The sequence below is a fragment of the Arachis hypogaea genome, chromosome 19 (assembly GCF_003086295.3).
Source record: "Arachis hypogaea cultivar Tifrunner chromosome 19, arahy.Tifrunner.gnm2.J5K5, whole genome shotgun sequence".
Classification (NCBI taxonomy): Eukaryota; Viridiplantae; Streptophyta; class Magnoliopsida; order Fabales; family Fabaceae; genus Arachis; species Arachis hypogaea.
Genome location: NC_092054.1, coordinates 150,072,910 through 150,094,541, shown reverse-complemented (window position 1 = coordinate 150,094,541; position 21,632 = coordinate 150,072,910). Strand labels below are relative to the sequence as shown.

At 29.5% G+C, this 21,632-nt stretch overlaps 2 protein-coding genes across 9 annotated transcripts; one reads left to right on the top strand and one right to left on the bottom strand.

The window, feature by feature from the left end:
* Window positions 1–1,425: 1,425 nt before the first annotated feature.
* Window positions 1,426–15,723, bottom strand: LOC112776196 (type IV inositol polyphosphate 5-phosphatase 3). 8 transcript variants are annotated; one of them, XM_072228738.1, is made up of 11 exons: window positions 15,407–15,723; window positions 9,584–9,650; window positions 9,370–9,517; window positions 9,214–9,286; window positions 9,020–9,124; window positions 8,141–8,927; window positions 7,863–8,047; window positions 7,532–7,640; window positions 7,265–7,404; window positions 6,676–6,902; window positions 1,426–1,635 (listed from the first exon to the last, which is right to left on the bottom strand). In XM_072228738.1, exons 2-10 carry the CDS (start codon window positions 9,611–9,613, stop codon window positions 6,689–6,691), a joined length of 1,791 nt encoding a protein of 596 aa, XP_072084839.1. In that variant the 5' UTR covers window positions 9,614–9,650; window positions 15,407–15,723; the 3' UTR covers window positions 1,426–1,635; window positions 6,676–6,688. The 8 variants fall into 8 exon arrangements, with proteins under 8 accessions (XP_072084839.1, XP_025676030.1, XP_072084838.1 ...); XM_072228737.1 differs by lacking the exon at window positions 1,426–1,635 and adding an exon at window positions 5,953–6,196; XM_025820247.3 differs by lacking the exon at window positions 1,426–1,635 and adding an exon at window positions 6,325–6,591.
* A 2,038-nt stretch (window positions 15,724–17,761) lies between these two features.
* LOC112779069 (uncharacterized) lies at window positions 17,762–20,586 on the top strand. Its single transcript, XM_025823327.1, has 5 exons — window positions 17,762–18,068; window positions 18,692–18,879; window positions 18,964–19,149; window positions 19,342–19,684; window positions 19,763–20,586. Exons 1-5 carry the CDS (start codon window positions 17,762–17,764, stop codon window positions 20,584–20,586), a joined length of 1,848 nt encoding a protein of 615 aa, XP_025679112.1.
* Window positions 20,587–21,632: the final 1,046 nt, after the last annotated feature.

Genomic DNA, 21,632 nt, shown 5'->3' with positions numbered 1-21,632 from the left:
ATTTAAAAGATAAAATTAATAAATTAATGGAATATATATACACAAGTAACCAATGTTATCATCATTCAGTATATTATTTAAACTAATTCTAATACTTGAATATCTAGAAAATAGATTATTAACATATAAATAATATTTTTTGAATTATCTAAATATTTTAATATAAATACTTTAATATTGTCTGGACTAAAAAAAATTAAGAAATAAGATTAATATTTCTTCTAAGAATAATTTTCATCAAAATTATAAATATATAATAAAAATCTAGAATATATTAAAATAGTACTATAATAAAAAATTAAATATAAAATTAATAGTGTCAATTTTTTATGCAAACAATTATCAATCATAATACGCTGTATTATAGATATATGTAACATATTATATTAGAAATAATTAAAAGTATACTAATTATGAATTAAAGCTTTTAGAAAATGATAATTTATACCCACTAATGTTATTATTGTTCCATCTATTATTTGGATTTGGACCAATTCTACTGTTATTTTCAGTATCTGAATGTTTAAAAAGTAAATATATTATTGATATGAGATTAATGTATTTTTAAATTTTACCAATAATAAAGTAATTTCTTATATAAATCATAGCTACTAAGAGTAAAAAAAAGAAGTATAATAGTAATAATCAAAACATAGATCTAAACAAAAAAATTATTATTTATAATCTATAATAATTAATTTAGATAGAGTACCTCAAGTAAAATATTAAAGAACAATAATTCTGAACATGTGTCTATTTCTGTTTGTGATATCTTTAAAAAAAGATAAATTGGATTAAAAGTAAATTAAATAAAAAAATTTCTATCTGTATTCAATAAGGTATTTGCTACGGTACGATGATAAATTCATATGTATCGATACGTTTAAAATATGAACAAATAATAACAATCCACGTGAAATTTATTTTCCACATCAACATTTAATTTTTTTTTAAATATATACTATATCACCTTTTTTACTAATACATCCCTTTAATTAAATAAAAATAAAAAAATATTTTTTATTTAATTTTATAAAAAATCTTAAACATCCTTCTTTTATTTCATTAGACAAAAATATCTTTTTAAATTAACGAAATTTTAGAATTCAATTAATCCTAATTTTATAGTTTCAAATAATTTAAACAACAAAACAAAAACATATTAAAAAAATCAAAATTTCTTCATCTTCTCCAATTTCTCTAATCATTTGTGCCCCATCTAAGCAAAACATATCAAAAAACAAAAAATCAATCGTTCTTTATCTTCTCCAATTACCCTCTAAAGTAAAGTGTAACACCCTAACCTTTAGCACGTTATGATCGTACCAAAAGTAAGGAGTTACTAACCTGTTCTCCTAATTTACTATTTAATATTGAGCCTTTAGGTCGATATCGTGTTTCAGTTTATAAGAAAATACCAGAAAATTATTTGTAGTAATTAAAATCACACAATTATTAATAATAGTAAATGCTATACAAATGAATTCAATATAAAACTCAAATACAATACCTATCCCTCTGGATAAAATAAAACTTAAAGCAACAAGAGCGAGGGAACTCTATAAAAATAACAGGAATCACAAGTTAATCTACTAGTCGTCTGCATCTTCTAACTGAATCTTCGAACCTGTGTCACTGAAAGGGTGGAAGATTTTGGGGTGAGAACAAACCACACGTTCTCAGTAGGGAATGGGAATGCCGTAAAAGTAATGAATTTAATGCAAATAATTAACTTACTTAGTAAAACTATTTTGTTAATCCTTTGGAAATACTTTTATTTCTACTTTAGATAAATAATTACTTTTCTTTAAATTTCTAAACTCAAAACAAAACTTAAATATAAAACTAGTCACATTTTCTGTCTCTCAGGCACATAGTTAATCCTCAGTCAAAAGTCAACTCGTAATCACTTTAATACACTCACAAACAAACAAATAGTGCAAGCAAGAGATTCAATTCAATGCACAAGCAAGTCACAACAAGACAAACAATACAATCACAAAGTAATAAAACAAGCAAGCGCAATCAAATGTAAATGTGCAAACAACATGATGCATGTCTATCCCTAACGCAGGCCATGAGCTCATGTGTCGGTTGCCTACCCGCTCCCGACATTACCCGGGCACAAGTCCCAGATATGGTTTTCCAGATGCATCAGTGTGCTTATAAGTCGTACGGCCAGGCCGCATCAGTGTGACTTTAAGTCGTACGGCTAGGCCGCATCAGTGTGACTTTCCAAATCAATAAGCGTACATCTGGAAAACAGTTCTCAGTGTGTGAGCGTCCCCACTTTACATTTGGCACTAAGGCCCAAACAATGTCACATCTGCTCTCCTGTGGCAGACACTTCATTAATTAATATATTCTTTAAATCCTTGTTCTCTGCTCTCCTATGGCAGAGATTCCTTTTCTTAATAAACTGAGCTCAAATCTTTACTTAAAACAAAATCTCTCCTTAAAAGATTGGGTTTAAAACATTATATTTTTCTTAATAAATCAAACTTTAAAAATAGAATAAATCTTTTCTTAACTAAATATATTTTAAATAATTTAATTTTTCAAAACCAAATCTTTTAAAATAACTTTTCAAATAAAACCTCAGATTTTATAAAATTTTGGCAGCACTTCCCCTAAAATTCGGGCTTAGCCACCCTTTTCGAGTCCCAGCTGAACTATTTTCAACCTCTTTTCAATCAAGAAATCAAATACATATTCATCAAATTCAGTCATTCCAAACAATCTTAAATTATTTACAAATACCCACTAGACTTCCATGGCATTCATAGTTTAAAACAGTTAATTTCAAAATAAAATCCCATACCTCCGTACGAAATCAAAACAACAGAAGCTCCGAAGAAGCTTTCTGATCGAACTGCTGAAGGAAAAAGCATCAGAAATCGTCTGTGCTTCCTAAAACTCCAGTTAGCCGAACTCAAGGAGAAGAGGAGCTACGTCACCATCAACTTCTACCGGATCAAAAGTGACGTCAACGTGTAGAGGAAGAGGATACAAACATTTTTATCGGATTAAATTTTTTATTGGAGTTACGGATCGCAAGAAATCGAAATCGAAAATTTGAGTGGGGTTACAGCTCCTTCATGCAACATTCGGTCTCTGCTTTTCTTATTTTCTTTCTTCTGAGTTCGGTGAAGAAAGGAACAAGGAAATTATTCATTGAGTAATAAGTTTAGCTAATGAGGTGGCTGATGGTGCTTTATAATTAGAAAAGGGGATTTGCTTAGTAATAAGATTAGGTGTCATGGTTTAATTAAATAAAAGAGAACATGTGTCATCGTTATACATATATACTTGTACATTAAGCAATGTTTCTTTTCCTTTTATTATCAAATGATTTCGTTGGAAACTTTCCTAATAATAATAATAATAATAATAAAAATTTATAAAAATTAATTTAAACCGTAACTATCAATATAGTTTCTGATAGATAATTCAAAATAATAGAATAAGTCATAATTAAATTAAATTTTATTTTTAAATTCAAAACATAAAATTTAATTTTAAAAATTTGGATTGTTATATAAAGCAGTAAAAATCCCAAACCAAAACCCTAAGTTCTTCGTCGCTGATTCATACATGTTCAAGATTGCACTCAAGGAGTGCAGGCACGTGTTTAAGAATCTCGTCTCCATTGTTAATGTTGGTGGTGTCTCCAAGCTTATTCATCAAGAGTTTCCGCAGTTGAAGTGCACCATTTTCGACCAGCCAGAGGTTGTTAGTAACCTCAAAGGAGATGGGAATTTGAACTTTGTTGCCGGTGACATGTTCAAATCGATCCCTTCTGCTGATGCAGTTTTACGGCGGTGACAAAGAATCTAGGATTTTGGTTTGGGACTTTCATTGCTTTGCTTTAGAGGGGGTAATTGGAAAAGATGAAGAACGATCGATTTTTTGTTTCTTTGATATGTTTTGTTTAGAGGGGGCACGAATGATTAGAGAAATTAGAGAAGACGAATAAATTTTGATTTTTTTTTTAAATATGTTTTTGTTTTGTTGTTTAAATTATTTGAAACTATAAAATTAGAATTAATTGAATTCTAAAATTTCGTTAATTTAAAAGGATATTTTTGTCTAATCAAATAAAAGAAGGATGTTTAAGACTTTTTATAAAATTAAATAAAAAATATTTTTTTATTTAATTAAAAGGGTATATTAGTAAAAGTGGTGATATAATATATATTTAAAAAAATAAAAATTAAATGTTGATGTGAAAAATAAATTTCACATGACTTGTTGTTATTTGTCCATATTTTAAACGTATCGGTACGTATAAATTTATCATCGTACCATAGCAAACACCATTTAATAATACTAATAAGAGATGAAATGAGGAGAGAGAAACGGATGAGAGGTGAAAGATAACGGATAAAAGTTATATAAAGGTTGCCAAGTAGTGGAAAAGTTAATAGAAAAGGTAATGCTAGAAAGAAATCTTGGACACCAAACCCATGTATTGCCATTATATATTGTTATAGACAAGTAGTGGAGAAATTAATAGAAAGGGTAATGATGGAAAGAAATCTTAGACACCAAACCCATGTATTGCCATTATATATTGTTATAGATTATAGATAAAATACTTATTAACGTTTAATTTTGTTAGACAATAAAGTTTTCCTCTATTAATCACTAACGATAATTACTGACGAAAAATGTTAACTCGCAGACATAGCCATTAAGTATTCAAGTGTACAAATTAGACAAATTAGTCTCCAATATTAAGTACAAAATAGTCTCCAAAAAATTTAAAAAATCTTAAAACAATTTCTTTGAATATTTTTAATCTCTTTCAAAAGTTAATGTTCTATAATATTTTTATGAGTCAGAATAATAAAATATTATTAAAAATATATATAATAAATAAAGAATACAAAAAAGAATGAAATGTAAACTAAAAGATAATTTTATTCTTTAATACTAAAATGTCAAAAAATATAATATTATTTAATTATTGACATATAATACCTATATTGAAGTGATGTAAAAATAATAATAATAACAACTAAATCTAAGAGATTATTGCATTATAAAAGTAATTATTTATATACCTAAACGTGTAAGATATTGGCACCAAATAAACTTAGAAAAATATTTATAAGTGAAGAAATTTATTTTTTCTTGATATAACTATTAATTGTAATATCACAAATAGCTTTAATTATAACTTATAAGTCTATTTTATGCAACTTTACAACTAGTGAATCCTAAAACTTTTAGAAAAACATGAACAAAATACTTGAATTTGGCAAGACACTTTTTCTTCAAATATTTGTAAAGTATTAGGAGTTTTTACATTGCATTGGAATTTTGTAAATCGTCCACATTGACTTTGTAATGGACTAAAACTTACAAATTTGACTTTATAGATGACTTAATTTGTTGCATGCAAATTTTAAAGTGTTATTTTCATAAATATTTGCACAAATATTTTTAATTGTTTATATAAAATATTTTATTTTAAATGAAAATTTTCTATTAACTTATTCTCTTTTTCATCATTAAAAAATGATCATAGAATATGATACTTATAAATTAAATTAGTATTTTGCATGATAAAAAATAAATATGAATTCATTTAATTATTTTAAATTATTTTTTATAAAAAAATTAAAATTAATATATAATTTAGGGTTTAAAAATACATCATTTTTTTTTGTATATATGAACAATGAAATTAGAGATAAATAGCTAAAAAATTTTAGAAATTAAAATTTATCAATATAAAGATAGTTATATATAAATAATTCAAAAGGATTATTTTAAATTTTTTAAAAATTTTTAGGAATTGTTTTGAAATTTTTTAAAACTCTTTGAGGACTGTTTTATATTTTATTTTTGAAATTGATATGTCCAGATCACATAGGTAGATATTTAACGGCCACGTGTACGAGTCAATGTTTTACATCAGCAATCACTATTAATAACTAACAAAAGTAAACGTTAAAATTATTTTATATATTTTAAAATCTGAAAAATTAAATCATCCCATTTTAAAAATTTTAATACTGATTTAAATAATTACTCTAATATAATTTTTCTTTTGGAAAAAAAAAACTTGTACCAAGACCTGCTCATGCATTACACATTTCATTTAAAACTTATTCTTTCTAACTTCTCAAATCTACCTTATACTTTATGCGATATTATCATCTTCCAAATAGCATATAACCTGTTTCACCTGCATTCAAGTTTCATAATTTTCTAGACTTATTTGGGTGAACTTAAAAAAAAAAGGTTTTATTTTAAAAAAAATTAAAAAAATAAAAACAATTTGATATTTAAATATCTCATTCTTCTAGACACATATACCAATGAAATGCTTTTTGTTTATTATATAATTATAAAGAAATTTTCCATAAAAGTTCTAACAATACATAACTCACTACAACAATATAGAACATATATATACATCCAATCTATGAACTAACTTTAAATCCTTTTGTAAGAGTAAGATTCCTTACAAACATATCATGCAATGCAAATATTTATGAATATATTGATTTAAGAATATAAATAAATAAAATGAATAAATATAGTAGTGTGTATTTGAGAAGTTGGTATTATCATTGGACCCTGCAAATCAATATGGTGATTTTATTTATTTAAAGATAATTAATTATATTTATATACTTAATTAATGAAGAATGAACAGTTCACCTGTAGTAAATAATTAAATATTCCAATTAGCTAAATTGTTGAAGACTTCTGCATTTTCAATTTCTGCATCAGTGAAAGTTAAAGCCTTCTGTAGCTTTCTTGGAGAGAACACCTCAACCTCAGCCATGTATGTGGCAGTTACAGGCCTATGATCTGACAGTTTAATCTCTTCTCTTCTATAACTTATCAATCTCAATCCGCTTCCGTAAGAAAGAATGCGATCGCACCTGAAATACAATACGATTAAGATATAACTATTCATATGATTTCTTTTTATGAGTCTAAGTTTTTTTGGAGTGATTTCATTATACAGTAGTGAAAACTCAGGTGCAATCAACTTCACGTGAAGTTGATAATTGAGAGTTGTTAGATAAAAATTCATTAAAATCAGTCAAATTATTTAACTGCTCTCAACTATCAATTTTACCTAAAGTTGACTGCGTAGTTAACTTCACTTGAAGTTGATAGTTGAGAGCTGTTTGATGAAAATTTAGTCAAATTAGTCAAATTATTTAACGGTTCTCAATTATCAACTTTACGTGAAGTTGATTGGAGTTGTATGTAAATGTGAAATTATTGTGAAGCATACCATGATGGTATACGTCTTCCTATCTTTGGATCCTCTCCATAGTACTTATCTGAATTAGCCTCATACTTATAAGTTGGTGCGAAGTTTAACTGTCCTTCTGACCATCCTCCAAACACACCCTTCTCCATTTCTTTCGCTAGCTGCACAAGCAAACAACAAATTTTTTAAGAGCATAATTATATATCTAACTTTATTTAATTAGGACTCGTTAATAAGTGGTAGAAAATTCATGTAACCTATTTCTATTGGTAATAATTATAATATTACCTGGTCTTTCTCAAATAATTTTGACCACTGTTTTTTTGAGATAAGATCTCTTGTTTTCTCATATGACAAATTGATTCGGTAATTCAGATCACCCAACCAAATTACTCTCCTGCAAATACAATAATTGAAATTGATCTAAGTCATTATGTTACGTTTCTTTTCATACAAAACATATAAGGCCATATAAGTAATTTCCTATATAAATATATATAAGAGAAAAAATCTCAAACTAGCTGAATTTGTTATTTTTTGCCAGTACTTTTAGTCATAAGTTCAATTTTTTTAGTCTAATAATCCAATAATATACTTTTAACCGAAGACATAGACTTACTCATGATCAAGAATATTCATTGGAAGTTGAATATCAGAAAGTGAATGAAAATGAGTTCTGTGATGAATCTCACGCACATCAGCATTCCTTCTGAGTTCATCCCCTTCTTTTTCACCAGCAGTCAGATGTGTGCATATAAAACAAAACAATGTTTGATATATGGACATGCTGATAGAAATTGAACCCTGAAAATAACACAAAATTATCTTTATTCATCTATCATTATTCTCCTATAATGATAACAATAATCCTAAACCACAACAACAAACTCACTAGACCTTGTTACCAATATATCCCATAACACCAACTCCAACTGTTGAAACCTTCAAATTCTGAATGTGTTTCCTCAGATTCCTCCGAACCCAGATGGTGATGAAGATTCCAACCATCTGTTTGCTCACTATTCTTACATAGGGTGATCTTCTCTTCCTCCTCATCAATGCTTCAAGATCAATCTCACCAAGAAAACCTATGTCATCCATCATGGTTGTTGGTTTGAAAGAACCATAAGTTCTGAAAGACTTCATTGTCTTAAATGACTTGAAAGTCTTCAAAGTCTTTGATTTGTTCAACACTTTCTGTGGCTGCAGATGCATTGGTTGCTCTGGCCAACTCAATCCAATTCTTTCACTTCCACTCAGCATTGATGTGTCCATGTTTATGTTTTCCTCCGCGGGCGAGTCTTCGTTGCGAAAACAGTTCAGCCTGTTCAGCTTTCTTGGGTAAGAAGGTAACTGGCTTTGCAAATCAGGATCAGCATTTGTGATGGATTCTTCTGTGGCAATGTCACCAACATTGTTGCCTTCTTCTTCATTGAATGGATGAACTTCTTCGCCGATGTCACTGTCACTTTCCTCAAGTAGAATCTCTTCTGCTACATCCGGGATGTCGGCCGTTGGCTTGAATCTGGAGGGCGAGGGAGGATCACTGAAGGATTTCATCTTAGTTGCCGGTGGCCTAACTCTGTTAAGTGTTTCTCTGATGATGTTTTCCCATTTTGGCACGCGCCGAGTGTCTTCAGCACCAAAGATATTGCCAGGGTTCAAAGGTACAATCTCTTGAAAACTGAAAAATCATATATAGAAAGCTCTTATTGGATCCAGAAATCTTGTAAAGATCAAATATTTAGTGACATTATATGAGAATGTATGAATTACCCAAGAACATAGATATCGGCAGGGTGGTTGATGCATAACCAATCATCAATGTCTAAATCATCAGGGGGAGCTTCTCCTCCAACATTCCATGTCCCAACACATATTCTATTACACAAATTGATGAAATCAAGTTTAATTTGCAACTACTATATGCTGTTGCATGCTAATTAATTAATTAAGTATAGAATGGTAACCTGAGTTCCTTGTTGTTTATGTACTGAGCCCTGGAAGTTAATGACTTTTGCCTCCTTAATCTTGGAATAAAATCTGCACCCTCATTCAGATTTGTTCTGTTCTATGAAGAAGATTGAATATTTAATAGCACAAGTGACAAAGAAAGAAAGAAAGACCTTGATTAGTATGAGAATGAGGAGAATCAGAATCAGAATCAGAATGAGAATCAGGATCATTCTGGTCATCAGGGTCATCAGCAGTGTAATCAGTTTGATTAGTTCCCATGTTAAGCCATTTGCGCATCACCACGCTTCCCCAGAAAGCCTGCAACCAAAAATATGTGACAAGCAAACAAACAAAGAAACCATGCAAAGACAAAGAAAGAGATACCTGTGGGTTGTTGGTTGACCGTTGCTTCATCACTCACTCTTGCAAGAACCTTACTTACTACTCTGATCTACTTTTAATCAATCAAATGAAAACAATCACAAGAGGCAAAACAATGTCTTTCATTCATCTACTTAACCAACTTAGATAATTATGCTATAAATAAAAATGAGATATAATAATATAGATATGCATGATATAATTGAAAACTTTAAGTTTAGAGATTTTTGTTTTGTTCTTTTTGATTTCTATCTAATTCTCTCTATCTCTCATCTCTGGATACAATATCGTATTATCTAATTAGATGTTTATATAAAATATTTTATATGCTTCAAAATTAAATTATATGTGATCTAATGATATAATTATATTTGCAGGTTAACTTTGAGGTGTTTGATAAAAACTTAGGAATAGAGAATCAAACATGTAGTTGCTGTTGCTGTTGGGCCCAACTACATGTTTGAGTTGGATGTGGTGTCTTTTCATCTTATGTTCTCTTATTTGATTTCTTTCAGAAATTTTGCTGGTGGTCGAGAGCTCTCCACGGTTGGCCCAACAAGTGGTATCAGAGCCGATAGTTTAATCGGTCTGGTTTTAAGGAGTATTCAAAGGTAAAGCATCGAAAGTCTTCCCGGCAAAGGTAGTTCGGGCGGCGTGTCTCGCAGTGTTTTGCGGGGATGTGATGGACGAATACTCGTGGTGGTAGAGGAGCTAAAGGGGAGTTGATGCTTGATGTGGAGGCTCACACTTGAAGAGGAGATTGTTAGCGTTGCAAGTGTGAGGAGTGTTGAAGTTAGTCTCACATCAAAGAGAGCAAGAAAGAGTGAGGAGTTTATAAGATGAGAGACGCATTAACTTAACAATTTAAGATTTTGAGTTGGATGTGGTGTCTTCAATTGACAGTGTCACGGGGAATTGTATGTTATATTATATACCCAGAAAACAACAGGTCTCACATCACATATGTAACTAGACGGCAATAACTGGGTCCATGTCTATAAGAAGACAACATTATCCACACATTTTAATTTTTTTTTTTAAGTAAAAAAAAGTGTGAAGGGATTCAAGAGAAATAAAAATTTTTCACCAAATTAACATAAAAAAAATTTATATATATAATCAACCACTAAATCAATTATTATTTCATATACTTTTAATTTATATTTTATATTTCATATATAATGGATTTTTTATGTACATATATCTTGATTGGTTGTATCAACATTATACCTCCACTAAGAAAGAGAACAAAACTTACCAAATCTTAAAATGTGAACTTGGTTAATTAGATTTAAAAGATCTATCTTATATTAGAATAAAATGTAATACTATATACATGATGAAGGATACGTTGTCGTGTTTCTATCTCTATTAACATTATTTATTATCTGTCACAAATATGACTTAATGTTAATAATTTAATATGCTAAGGGATAAACCACAGCCATTCAACTGACACGCCAACTAATAATGGTCTTTTTTTTTCAGGTTAATTTAATTACATGGTCTGTGTTTGGCTGTTCCTATTCTAATTATTGACCCTTTTTTATTTTGCAATACTTTTTCACTAACGTACATTGAAACCCCTTTCAAGAAGTAACCAATCAAACATTTGGGAGAATAATATATGTAATTTGGCATTGCCTCACCTAATTAAGACCCCATTGATCTATTCATTTAATTGGACACAATTAACATTCACGGATTCGTCAATGCACCACTTGATTTATATTTTTAATAAGGGAGTTCTTTAGATAAAAATGTCTAACATTTTTTTTTAAAAGATATTTTTTAGTAATTAAAATTTAATATATATAATAATCAATTAAATTATATTATTTTTATCAAAATTAAACTAGACAAATTAATTTAATCAAAAAATAATAAATTAAATTTTAAATTAATTTAAATTAATATTATTTTTTATAAAAATTAACTTCAATACTTTTATTATAAAAAATAATTAAAATATTTTTATTATATATATATATATTAATTTTAAAAATTCTATATTTTAATTCTATAATAACAAAAAAAAAGATTAGAATTTAAAATTTTTAAAATTAATATATAATATAAAAATATTTTAATTATTTTTTATAATAAAAATATTGTAATTATTTTTTTAAAAATAATATTAATTTAAATTAATTTAAAATTTAATTTATAATTTTTTTAATTAAATTAATTTATTTAACCTAATTTTAATAAAAATAATATAATTTAATTAATTATATATATTAAATTTTAATTATTAAAAAACATCTTTAAAAAAAAGACGTGTTTATTATCTGAATGCCTCCCTTTTAACAAATATTGGATATTACTATTAGGATACTAGCTAAAACTTGACTTTAAGATATCAAAAGTCACAAAATAATGATACATGAAGAACATTTTACTGCTTAGTGCTTACCTACCCAAATATATTATTATATCGATTAAGAACAAAATAGCATATGACATCTAAACTTATTGTCATCATTGGCTCCATTATTTATAAATGTGTAACAACCAAATTAATTAACCACCGTAGATAGGTACAGAAAGATATGATTTGCCGCACTAAAAAGCCCCATTAATTAATAGAGTCTATACGTGTAAAGGGGAAGCAGACAGGAAATTAAGGGATTGCATTCTTTAAAACGTAATTTGTTGGATAATTGACTATAATTAAAAGCATAAAGGAAGGCCGCAACCACAAGAAATTAGAACATTCAATTATAGCACATGATGATGACAATAGTTGGTCCCCGTTTTTATGTGAAGAGTGAAGACTATATTTTCTTTATGAATTAAAAATAAATATAAATGAAAATGAAATATTTGGTGAAACTTTTTTTATGTCTTGTCAGCATTGACTCAGCTAACAAACAGAGTAATAAGCTGAGATGATAAAGTAGAAGCATATATGCATTGCCAAGAAAAAATACCAAGGTTGCATGCATACCTTAACAAGCACACACATATATAGGTGATCTCAACTCTTGTAAAATTAGAAATCTAGAAAAGCAACATGCAGTGGCTCCATTCATAAGAAAAGAAGAAGAAGATGAAGAAGTGTTTGTATGATCAAAATGTCTTCAAACTATTTTATATGCCAACATATATTAAAATAACATTACATTTATTTTTAATAGATACAAAAAATATATGTCATTTCACTGTTTAATATGGCATTGAAGTGCTTACTCATCTCTTTGTTTAGTGTTTACTGAGTTTATGTCGAAAAGAGGTCGAGACTCGAGAGACCAATAATCTTATGGATAATAATAGTATAATTGGAACTATCGCAAAAATTAAATCAATGCAAAACGTAAATCTTAAAAACAATTTTAGAATTTTAGCCTTGAATTAAATTATAAATCTGATTTAGTGATAGATATTAAAAAAATGACTAATTACTTAGGAATGCTCCTATAAAGACGCGGAAAACGTCTTTTTAAAGACGTTTACGTGTCGTATTATTATTGAACGTATTAATGAATAGATTATTTTTTAATTTCTTAACAAATTAGAATAAAACCGTTTTTTTATAACAATAACAATAAATTTTTTTTTTAGAAGTTTAATTGTATTTTTAAATTTTTAGGGATTTAAATATCTGTAAACAAAAAGTTAGGGATATATTTGTCTTTTTATCAAAAAATTTAAAAATATTCGGTTTATATATCGTGTAATTCAATCAGATCAAATCGGGTCTAATAATTATAATGTAGACAATCGGATTTATTATTGTTGCTATAATAAACTAATTTTATTCTAGTTTATTAAAAAATTAATTATTAACCGATTTAATAAAGATATCTAATAATAACATAACTGATAACACATGTAAACCTCTTTTAAAAATAAGATATTTTGAGTATCTTTATTAAAATGATCTTCTAATATTTAATGTTCAAGTAATATAACAACGCTTTGATAAGAAAACCAGTTATATCGAAGATAAGGATTTTTTTTTTTTCAAATTACTAGGTCTATTATTTTAAAATAAGTATTCACTTTCATTTTATGTTTAGATACATTAATTGTTTAAAAACCTTAAAAAATTAAAAAGTCACTTATTTTAAAATAGAAAGAATATAAAAGTAGGTAGTATTATATTTTAATTCATTATCACCAATCAAATTATAGTTATGGGTCTAAGAATAAAACAGAACTATGAGACTAACTGAAAATTAACCATTAAATCAGTCTAATTTAAAGTAGAGAGATCGGTTATTAGAAGAAAAAAATATTAAATCAATTCAATTTTTAATGATTAATTGGTCTTAAAACAATAAAGTATAATTTAAAAAAAAAAATATATATATATATATATATATATATATTATTTTAATATATCTAATTTTACTCTAATAAGTAAATTTTAATTAAACTTTTAAATATTTAAAAAAATGTTAAAAAATTATCAAAAATTATTTATTATTAATTCAATTTTTTTAATTTAATTTTTTTAATTTAATAATTTAATAAAATATTTTATTTCATATTTTAAATATTAATTATTAACTAATAATAAAATATACTAAATTTTGATGGTGATATAACATTATTCTTAATTTAAATATTTAATCACCGATTCAATTTTAAAACCTTTGTCTATAATTGTATACAAATACAACAATATTGTTCCATTCATTAATTATTTCCTCGAATAAGATCACATGTCCACATCGACTATAAAATGGAACATGTGTTTCACGGTGGTTGTTTTAACTTCAAATTAATTAATTAATTAATTAACTATGGCGTATTGTTGTAGGGTTTCCACCGTGTGAAGAGAAATAATAACGCGTGATAATGACTGATGAGTTTCTACTTTTACTCTTTTAGTGCATTGGTTGCAATTGCCCCCGTTATTATTGAAAGAAAAAGTATAAAGAGACAATACAAATATTAAAAAATTTAAATATTTAATTTATTAGATATTTAAATATTTAATTTATTAAGTATATAAATAGTTATTTTAATATTAAAATTTAGATAAATAATTTAAAGTATAATATATTTTATTTAAATTAAGTTAATTTTAAAATTTGTTATTTATATATATTATTTATGAAAGTCATTAATTAATTAACATGATGTATAAATGTAACTTCAAACTGAATACTATTAAGTATTAACCCCTGTAGTCGTTGTTGGGGCAATTAAGATATTGTGAAAAAAAAATTGTAGAAAATTAATTTTTAATTAATTAATATTAAATAATTTTAAATTTTAAATTAATAATTTAAAATTTTATCTTAAGAGTTTATAATTTAAAATATAAAATTTAAAATAAATAAAATAATTTAAAAAATAATTAATATTAACTAAAAAATTAATTTCTTAATATTATTTGTTTTTCAGTCTCTTCAACCACCAAAAAACTAAAAATGTATTTGATTTGTATTTATATTTTTTATTTTTATTTTTAATATTTTTATTTTTTAAATTCTATGAAAAAAATAAAAACAGTAAAAATAATAAAATTTGATTTTTTTTTCTTTTTTTAATAAAATTCTGAAAATAAAAAACACTAAAAACAAAAAAAAAAAATACTATCCATTATTGTTATGTATGTATAGTTTGATTTCAACTTGAATAATATGCATCCTAAATTTTATTCCTATGTTACTAGCTAGTATTATCCATTCTTCTCTTCTTTGCTTTAGTTTGCCGACACTGTCTAGTAGTTTATTAACTATTAAAAGAATAACAGTGATGAAAGCTCGGATACACAGATCTTAAACGAATTGGACATGCAAATTAATTAATAATAATAATAATCAATAATTAATCATGAAATATATAGTAAATAATAAGTAAGAAGCATACCTTTAATTTGTTGATATAATTATTATTTGATATTTCTTGTTCTTAATTATTATGTGCTTGTGCTGCTACTTCATCATCAGCTTCTTCAGGCTTCAATAATTCTCCGATGAAGAAGTAAGAGAGAGAACAGAGACAGGTTTATGATGTTTATATATATATATATGATGATCACAACAAGAATATGCTAACAATTTGCTATATAATATAAACATATATATATATAACAACATTGGTCACTATCAATTTAATGGGAAAACAGGTAATACATATAACCTTATTGATACACGCGTCATATATCCATTCACATATCTTGTCTTAAATTATTCTTAATTATAAACCCTCCCTATATATGCACCATGTACATGTAGTTATTAAAAGTCATGCTATGCTAAACATTTTTTTTAATAAAGCATAATATTTTTTTATAATAATATATATATTTTTCTTAGAAAAATGTATAAAAATAATAGTATATATTAGTTAATATTTTTAATTCTAAAAATTCTTATTTTTCAAAAAATTTACTGTATAAGATTTGTAATTTAGGGAGAGATAAAGTTATTAAGGCTATATATATATATATATATATATATATATATATATATATAGTCTTAGTCTCTTACCAGATTTTACATCAATACCCTTGACAAAAGTTAAAAGTTTATGATTTAATATTTAAAATTTAATATTAATAACTTAAAATATTTTTATTAAAATTTGTTATGTTTATTGAAAAAAATTGATTTCTAACATTATTATTTCTAAAAAATTAATTATAACTATTACTCTTCGGTCAATTCCATTCTTCGTTCAACAAAAAAATTTCAGTTATTAATAGAGAGATATATCGGTTAAAAAAAAAGAGTATGTAGTAGTAATAATATTTGCAACTAACACAGAGAAAATTATATTATGTAAGGTTCATGGATCACTTGACGCTATGAATATGATTTATATAGTTAACTGTTTTTTTTTGTTCTGAATATATACACGTTTCAATAATATTATAGAGACAGGTTACCAAATGAAAGCTTTCATGCATTTCCACGTGAAAATTATTTGCTGCTACTCTCTTTAGGTAAAAATTATTCTTTTATTCGTTACATACTATCCAAAATTTAATAAAATTGCTGTCCAATAATCGTTAGTTACTAAATAATATTTAATTAAATATATTAAATTATTTAATTATTTTTAATTATTATATTAATATAAAATTACATGTGAATTTTCATCTATTTCTAATAATCTCTAATTTATTGCGATCCCACAAAACCATACAATCATCAATCAATCATGTGCAGTGCGTTGAATTTCAGTCACTCATTTAAAGGGTTTTCTTGGTACATAGATTTTATTTTTGCTTTATTATCTGTCCCTGCATGACCATGGAGACTGAAGAAGGATCTTCCGCCACTTCTAATTTTGTACTTTAATTTTATATCTTGATGACGGCATATATATATATATATATATATATAAAACGAAAGAAAGTACAAATAAATGGCTCAATTTTATCGAAATGAAAATTATATGTGTGTTTTTTTTGAATATGGAAGCATGGTGTACTAGACGTATATATGGGGCAGTTTTTTGGCAGTGTCACAGAGAAGAACTCGGACCGTGAATTTTCTTTGTTTCTGCAATTTGCATACGAAATCTCACGGTCCGATTTGTCTGATAATGGGAATTAAAATTTTGGGTGAACCAAATCGGACCCTAAGTGTTGTAGAAGCCGCATGGTCCGAGTTCCATGCTATAATTTTAAGAAGAACTCGGACCCTCCGTTTTGAGTGCATATCAAAATTGTTTTGGTGAACTGCTAGCTCAAATCGCATGGTCCGATTGCATTTCTTAAGATTATTTTAATCATGTTAACCTAGTCGAAGGGTGCGAGTTCTATTAAGTGGTCCATATAAAAGTGAGAAGTGAACTCATAACTGATGCAAGTCTTCGTCCCGAACTTGAGCGGCTGCCCCTTTTGTTTCTTCTTTCTCGTTGCTTTATTATTTGCTGTTTTACAGTTGAAGATCTAGTAGCTATTTTTATGTTTTTTTTGGGGGATTCACAGAAATGAGTGATAGAGTGTTACTAAAAGTGTATTATTTTGGTCAGATTTTATTACAAACATCTGAAGGAGTAAAATTTATTTATGAAAATTCGCTAGATGTTGTTATTCCTTTTATCATCTCATTTGAAGAGCTCAAAGGTGTGATCTGTGAAAAGATTGATTCTGAGAGGGCAAGAAAGATATCTTGTATTCTCTACAGATATCCCTTACAGGTGTTTGGTGGATTTATCCAGTTTCAAACCAAATATGTGACGGACGAAGCGAGCATGCAAGAGATGTTTTCAATGTATATTGAAAATCGGGCTCAGATCTCGTTCATCGAGTTGTATGTTGAGTTTGAACAATCTGAAGCTGACCGGAATATTGTACGGGAAGATTATAATAGTGACAGTGAAGAAGAGTTCGAAAGTAACTACGAGTTTGTTGGTCCAGATGGAGATGAAGATCAAGGTGAGAAAAATACGGCTCCAGATGTGACAGAGGTGGCAAATGCACTCACAAACGAAGTGCCATTTGAGAAGCCATCATTCATGCGAGTTTTGGACTTGGAAGCCATGCATGTTCCGAAGTTTCCGGAATATATGACTACAGGTACGAGAGACGTCGTATTTGAATTTTTTTTTAGTCATTTATTGATATAGTTATCAATAAATTAGTATTTATTTGCCATTATTTAATCATGCGTTGATGTCATAGTTCTCAGCATCGAACCGGCGGTCGAGCAGCTCAGGTGACTGAGTCACTGGTTCAACCACTGGTTCTATGTAAATAACAAAATAAAAAATAGCAGGAATGTTAAATAACAAAGTTGAAATGTATGTGTTTTATAACAATAAATATTTTTTTCACTTATATATGTATAGTATAAGTACTTATTTGGTAATAAGTATATTCTCTCGAACATGATTAGTAACTATTACGTGAGTTTCTAATTATCATTCACAGTTGATCGATCCCTTCATTGGTTAAAACCCACTGAACCGGATCGGTTAGGTTCCGGTTCTTTTGGCTTGGCGGTTGAACCGGCTTCTCCGTCCGGCCCGTTTTTAATATCTTCTGCTATTGTTCTTTTTTTAATTAGAGTGACATAGTAACATGTTGTCAGATTTGGATTTATATCATACTAGAGGCAGTGACTGTAGATGTACCCATATTATTGGTTTGAAATATCTCTGTCTTTATTTGATTTTTCCTATGGTGGTTGTCAATTGCAGAGATTCCTATTGTAGCAGATGGTGAATTTGCCGTCGGTATGGAGTTCAGTTCCAGGGAAGCTGTTATTAAGGCGATAAAGGATTATACCATACGACGAAGCGTTGACTACCGGGTGTATGAGTCTAAGCCATTGACATTTTATGCAAAGTGTACGCAGTACGGGTCCGGGTGTGATTGGCTTATCAGGGTTAGCATGATCAGCAGGAAGTACTGTTGGGTTATAAGGAGGTATAATGGTAGTCACACCTGTACCAGAGCCACCATTTCACAGGATCATTCGAAGCTGGATTCTATCACAATTGCGGAAGCGATAAAGCCATTGGTTGAGGCTGACCCCTCCTTAAAGGTAAAGTCGGTTATAGCAGAAGTGCAATCGAAGTTCAACTACACCGTCAGTTACCGGAAAGCATGGTTGGCTAAACAAAGGGCAGTAGAAAAAATATTTGGAAGTTGGGAGGTATCGTTTGAAGCGTTGCCTATATGGTTCAAAGCCATGTGTCATAAGGAGCCATCAGCTGTTGTCCATTTTGAGACTATGCCTGCATATCAAGGCGATGAGTTGGTGGGTGATATTCAAGTACTGCATCGAGTATTTTGGAGTTATTACCCCTATATTAGGGCATTCAGACATTGTAAGCCAATTGTCCAGGTGGATGGGACTCACTTGTATGGAAAGTATAAGAGTTGTCTACTAGTGGCAGTTTCACAGGATGGCAACAACAATATCGTCCCAATTGCGTTTGCTATTGTGGAGGGAGAGACTTCTGATGCATGGCACTTCTTCCTTAGTAACCTTCGTCAGCATGTTGTCACTCGGGATGGTGTGGGTCTAATATCCGACCGACACGAATCCATCAATGCAGCTGTGAAATGCAGTAACGGAGCTTGGTCACCTCCTAGAGCTTTTCATATTTTCTGCATCAGGCATATAGAGTCGAATTTTCTGCGAAAATTCAAGGCACCGTACCTCCAAAAATTGGTCGTCAACATTGGTAACCATTTACTAAATTTAAGTAACTTATTAACAGAAATAACCTTCAATATTTGTTTCACTTGTTGCTATCCTCTAGGATATTCGAGGAAGGTGCGGGAGTACGAAGTGCGTTACCAGCGATTACGGGAACGGGGTGAAGCGTATACAAACTGGTTAAACCGAATTCCTCGCGAACAGTACGCATTGGCATTTGATGGTGGATACCGATGGGGTCACATGACAACGAATCTAGTGGAATGCATCAATTCAGTGTTGAAGGGTGCACGCAATCTTCCCATTACTGCTCTTGTCAAGGCAATATTCTACAGGCTAAACGAGCTGTTCACCAGAAAAAGAGCGGAGGCAGAAACGCGGATTAATGCTGGCCATGTGTTCTCCGAAGTCGTGACCTCGAAGTTGCATGCAAACCAACTTTCATTAGGAAACATTCAGGTCAGTTGCTTTGACCGGCAGAATGAGGTCTTCGAGGTGCGTGAGATGCCAAGCGGACTGGAGTTTGCAGCCGATCTACGTGGCCTTCGATGTGACTGTGGTGAGTTCCAGGTGGACCGGATCCCCTGCAGACATGTGTTCGCATGTTGCGCCAACCAGCGATTGGATTGGAAACTGTATTTGCATGATGTGTATAAGATTGACCAAGTTCGGCAGGTGTACCGAGCAAGATTTAGGCCACTAGGTAACCCGACGACATGGCCTGCGTACAACGGTCCTCGCTTCGTACCGAATCCGTATCTGAGACGAGTCTCGAAAGGGCGCCCCAGGATGACGCGCTTCTTGAATGAGATGGACACGCGAATGTTACGTCGTCCTAGGCGATGTACGCTATGTGGAGCTGAGGGACACAGTCGTAGTAGATGCCGTCAGTCAACTGGTACAAATGCCGACGGAGATGCTCAGTAGGTTCACATTATGGTAGGTGTATAACGGCACTAGTATGGCATGGGTTGTCCATTTGAGGTAACTTGACCTGATATGTGTAACATTGTATAACGTTTTTAATTTGTTTTTATTTTAAAACAGTTTTTATTTTTGAGTTTTCATAATTTATTTGGTAGTTTATATCTATTATTTTAATGTATACCAGATGTATGTATTAAAAAATAAAACGGATACGTATCACAAAAATATATTATAATTTGCGTACTTGTTGAACCGGCCGGTCCGCTTCACAGTTTTTCTGATTGAACCGACCAGTCCGGTTAACAGGTATTCTGATTGAACCGGCTGATCCGGTTCAATTAATTTTTCTGATTGAACTGGCCAGTCCGCTTCACAGGTTTCCTGATTGCACTGGCCGGTCCTGTTCACAGTTTTCCTGATTGAACCGGTCGGTCCGGTTCACATGTTTCTAATTGAACTGGCCGGTCCGGTTCACAGGTTTTCTAATTGAATCGGCCGGTCCGGCTTCTCAGGTTTTCTAATTGAACCGGCTGGTTCGGTTCACAATTTTCCTGATTGAACTGGCATGTTCGGTTCACAGGTTTTCTGATTGAAGCAGCCGGTCCGGTTCATAGGTATTCTGATTGAACCGGCCGTTCCGGTTCAATCAATTTTTCTGATTGAACCGGCCAGTCTGTTTCACAGGTTTCTTGATTGCACTGGCCGGTCCGGTTCACAGGTTTCCTAATTGAACCGATAGGTCCGGTTCACAGGTATCCTGATTGAACCGACCGGTTCGGTTCACAGGTTTTCTAATTGAACCGGCCGGTCCGATCCAATTTTTACATTAGTACATATACGATACCTGTAGCTTGTTATAATATGATCTCAATTGTCCAACTGAGGTATATTGACATGATATCTATAGCAATATACTCAGATTTTATGAAACCTTAATACGTAGTCAAGATCAATAATACCTGAATAGGGTCATTAATGCATAAATACTCTAAACATACAATATAAATCTTACCATAGTCCATCTCAGTAATTCATAATGTCCAACA

What these genes read in the sequence shown, in the direction of transcription:
- LOC112776196 (XM_025820245.3), bottom strand. Translation starts at nt 9,613, where the DNA reads ATGAAGCAACGGTCAACCAACAACCCACAGGTATCTCTTTCTTTGTCT. An exon ending in TCATTCTCATACTAATCAAG is followed by an intron (nt 9,287 to 9,369) that starts GTCTTTCTTTCT and finishes ATGAGGGTGCAG; the next exon opens with ATTTTATTCCAAGATTAAGG. An exon ending in GCCGATATCTATGTTCTTGG is followed by an intron (nt 8,928 to 9,019) that starts GTAATTCATACA and finishes ATGATTTTTCAG; the next exon opens with TTTTCAAGAGATTGTACCTT.
- LOC112779069 (XM_025823327.1), top strand. Translation starts at nt 17,762, where the DNA reads ATGTATATTGAAAATCGGGCTCAGATCTCGTTCATCGAGTTGTATGTT. An exon ending in TCCGGAATATATGACTACAG is followed by an intron (nt 18,069 to 18,691) that starts GTACGAGAGACG and finishes TGTCAATTGCAG; the next exon opens with AGATTCCTATTGTAGCAGAT. An exon ending in GGTGTGATTGGCTTATCAGG is followed by an intron (nt 18,880 to 18,963) that starts GTTAGCATGATC and finishes ACCATTTCACAG; the next exon opens with GATCATTCGAAGCTGGATTC.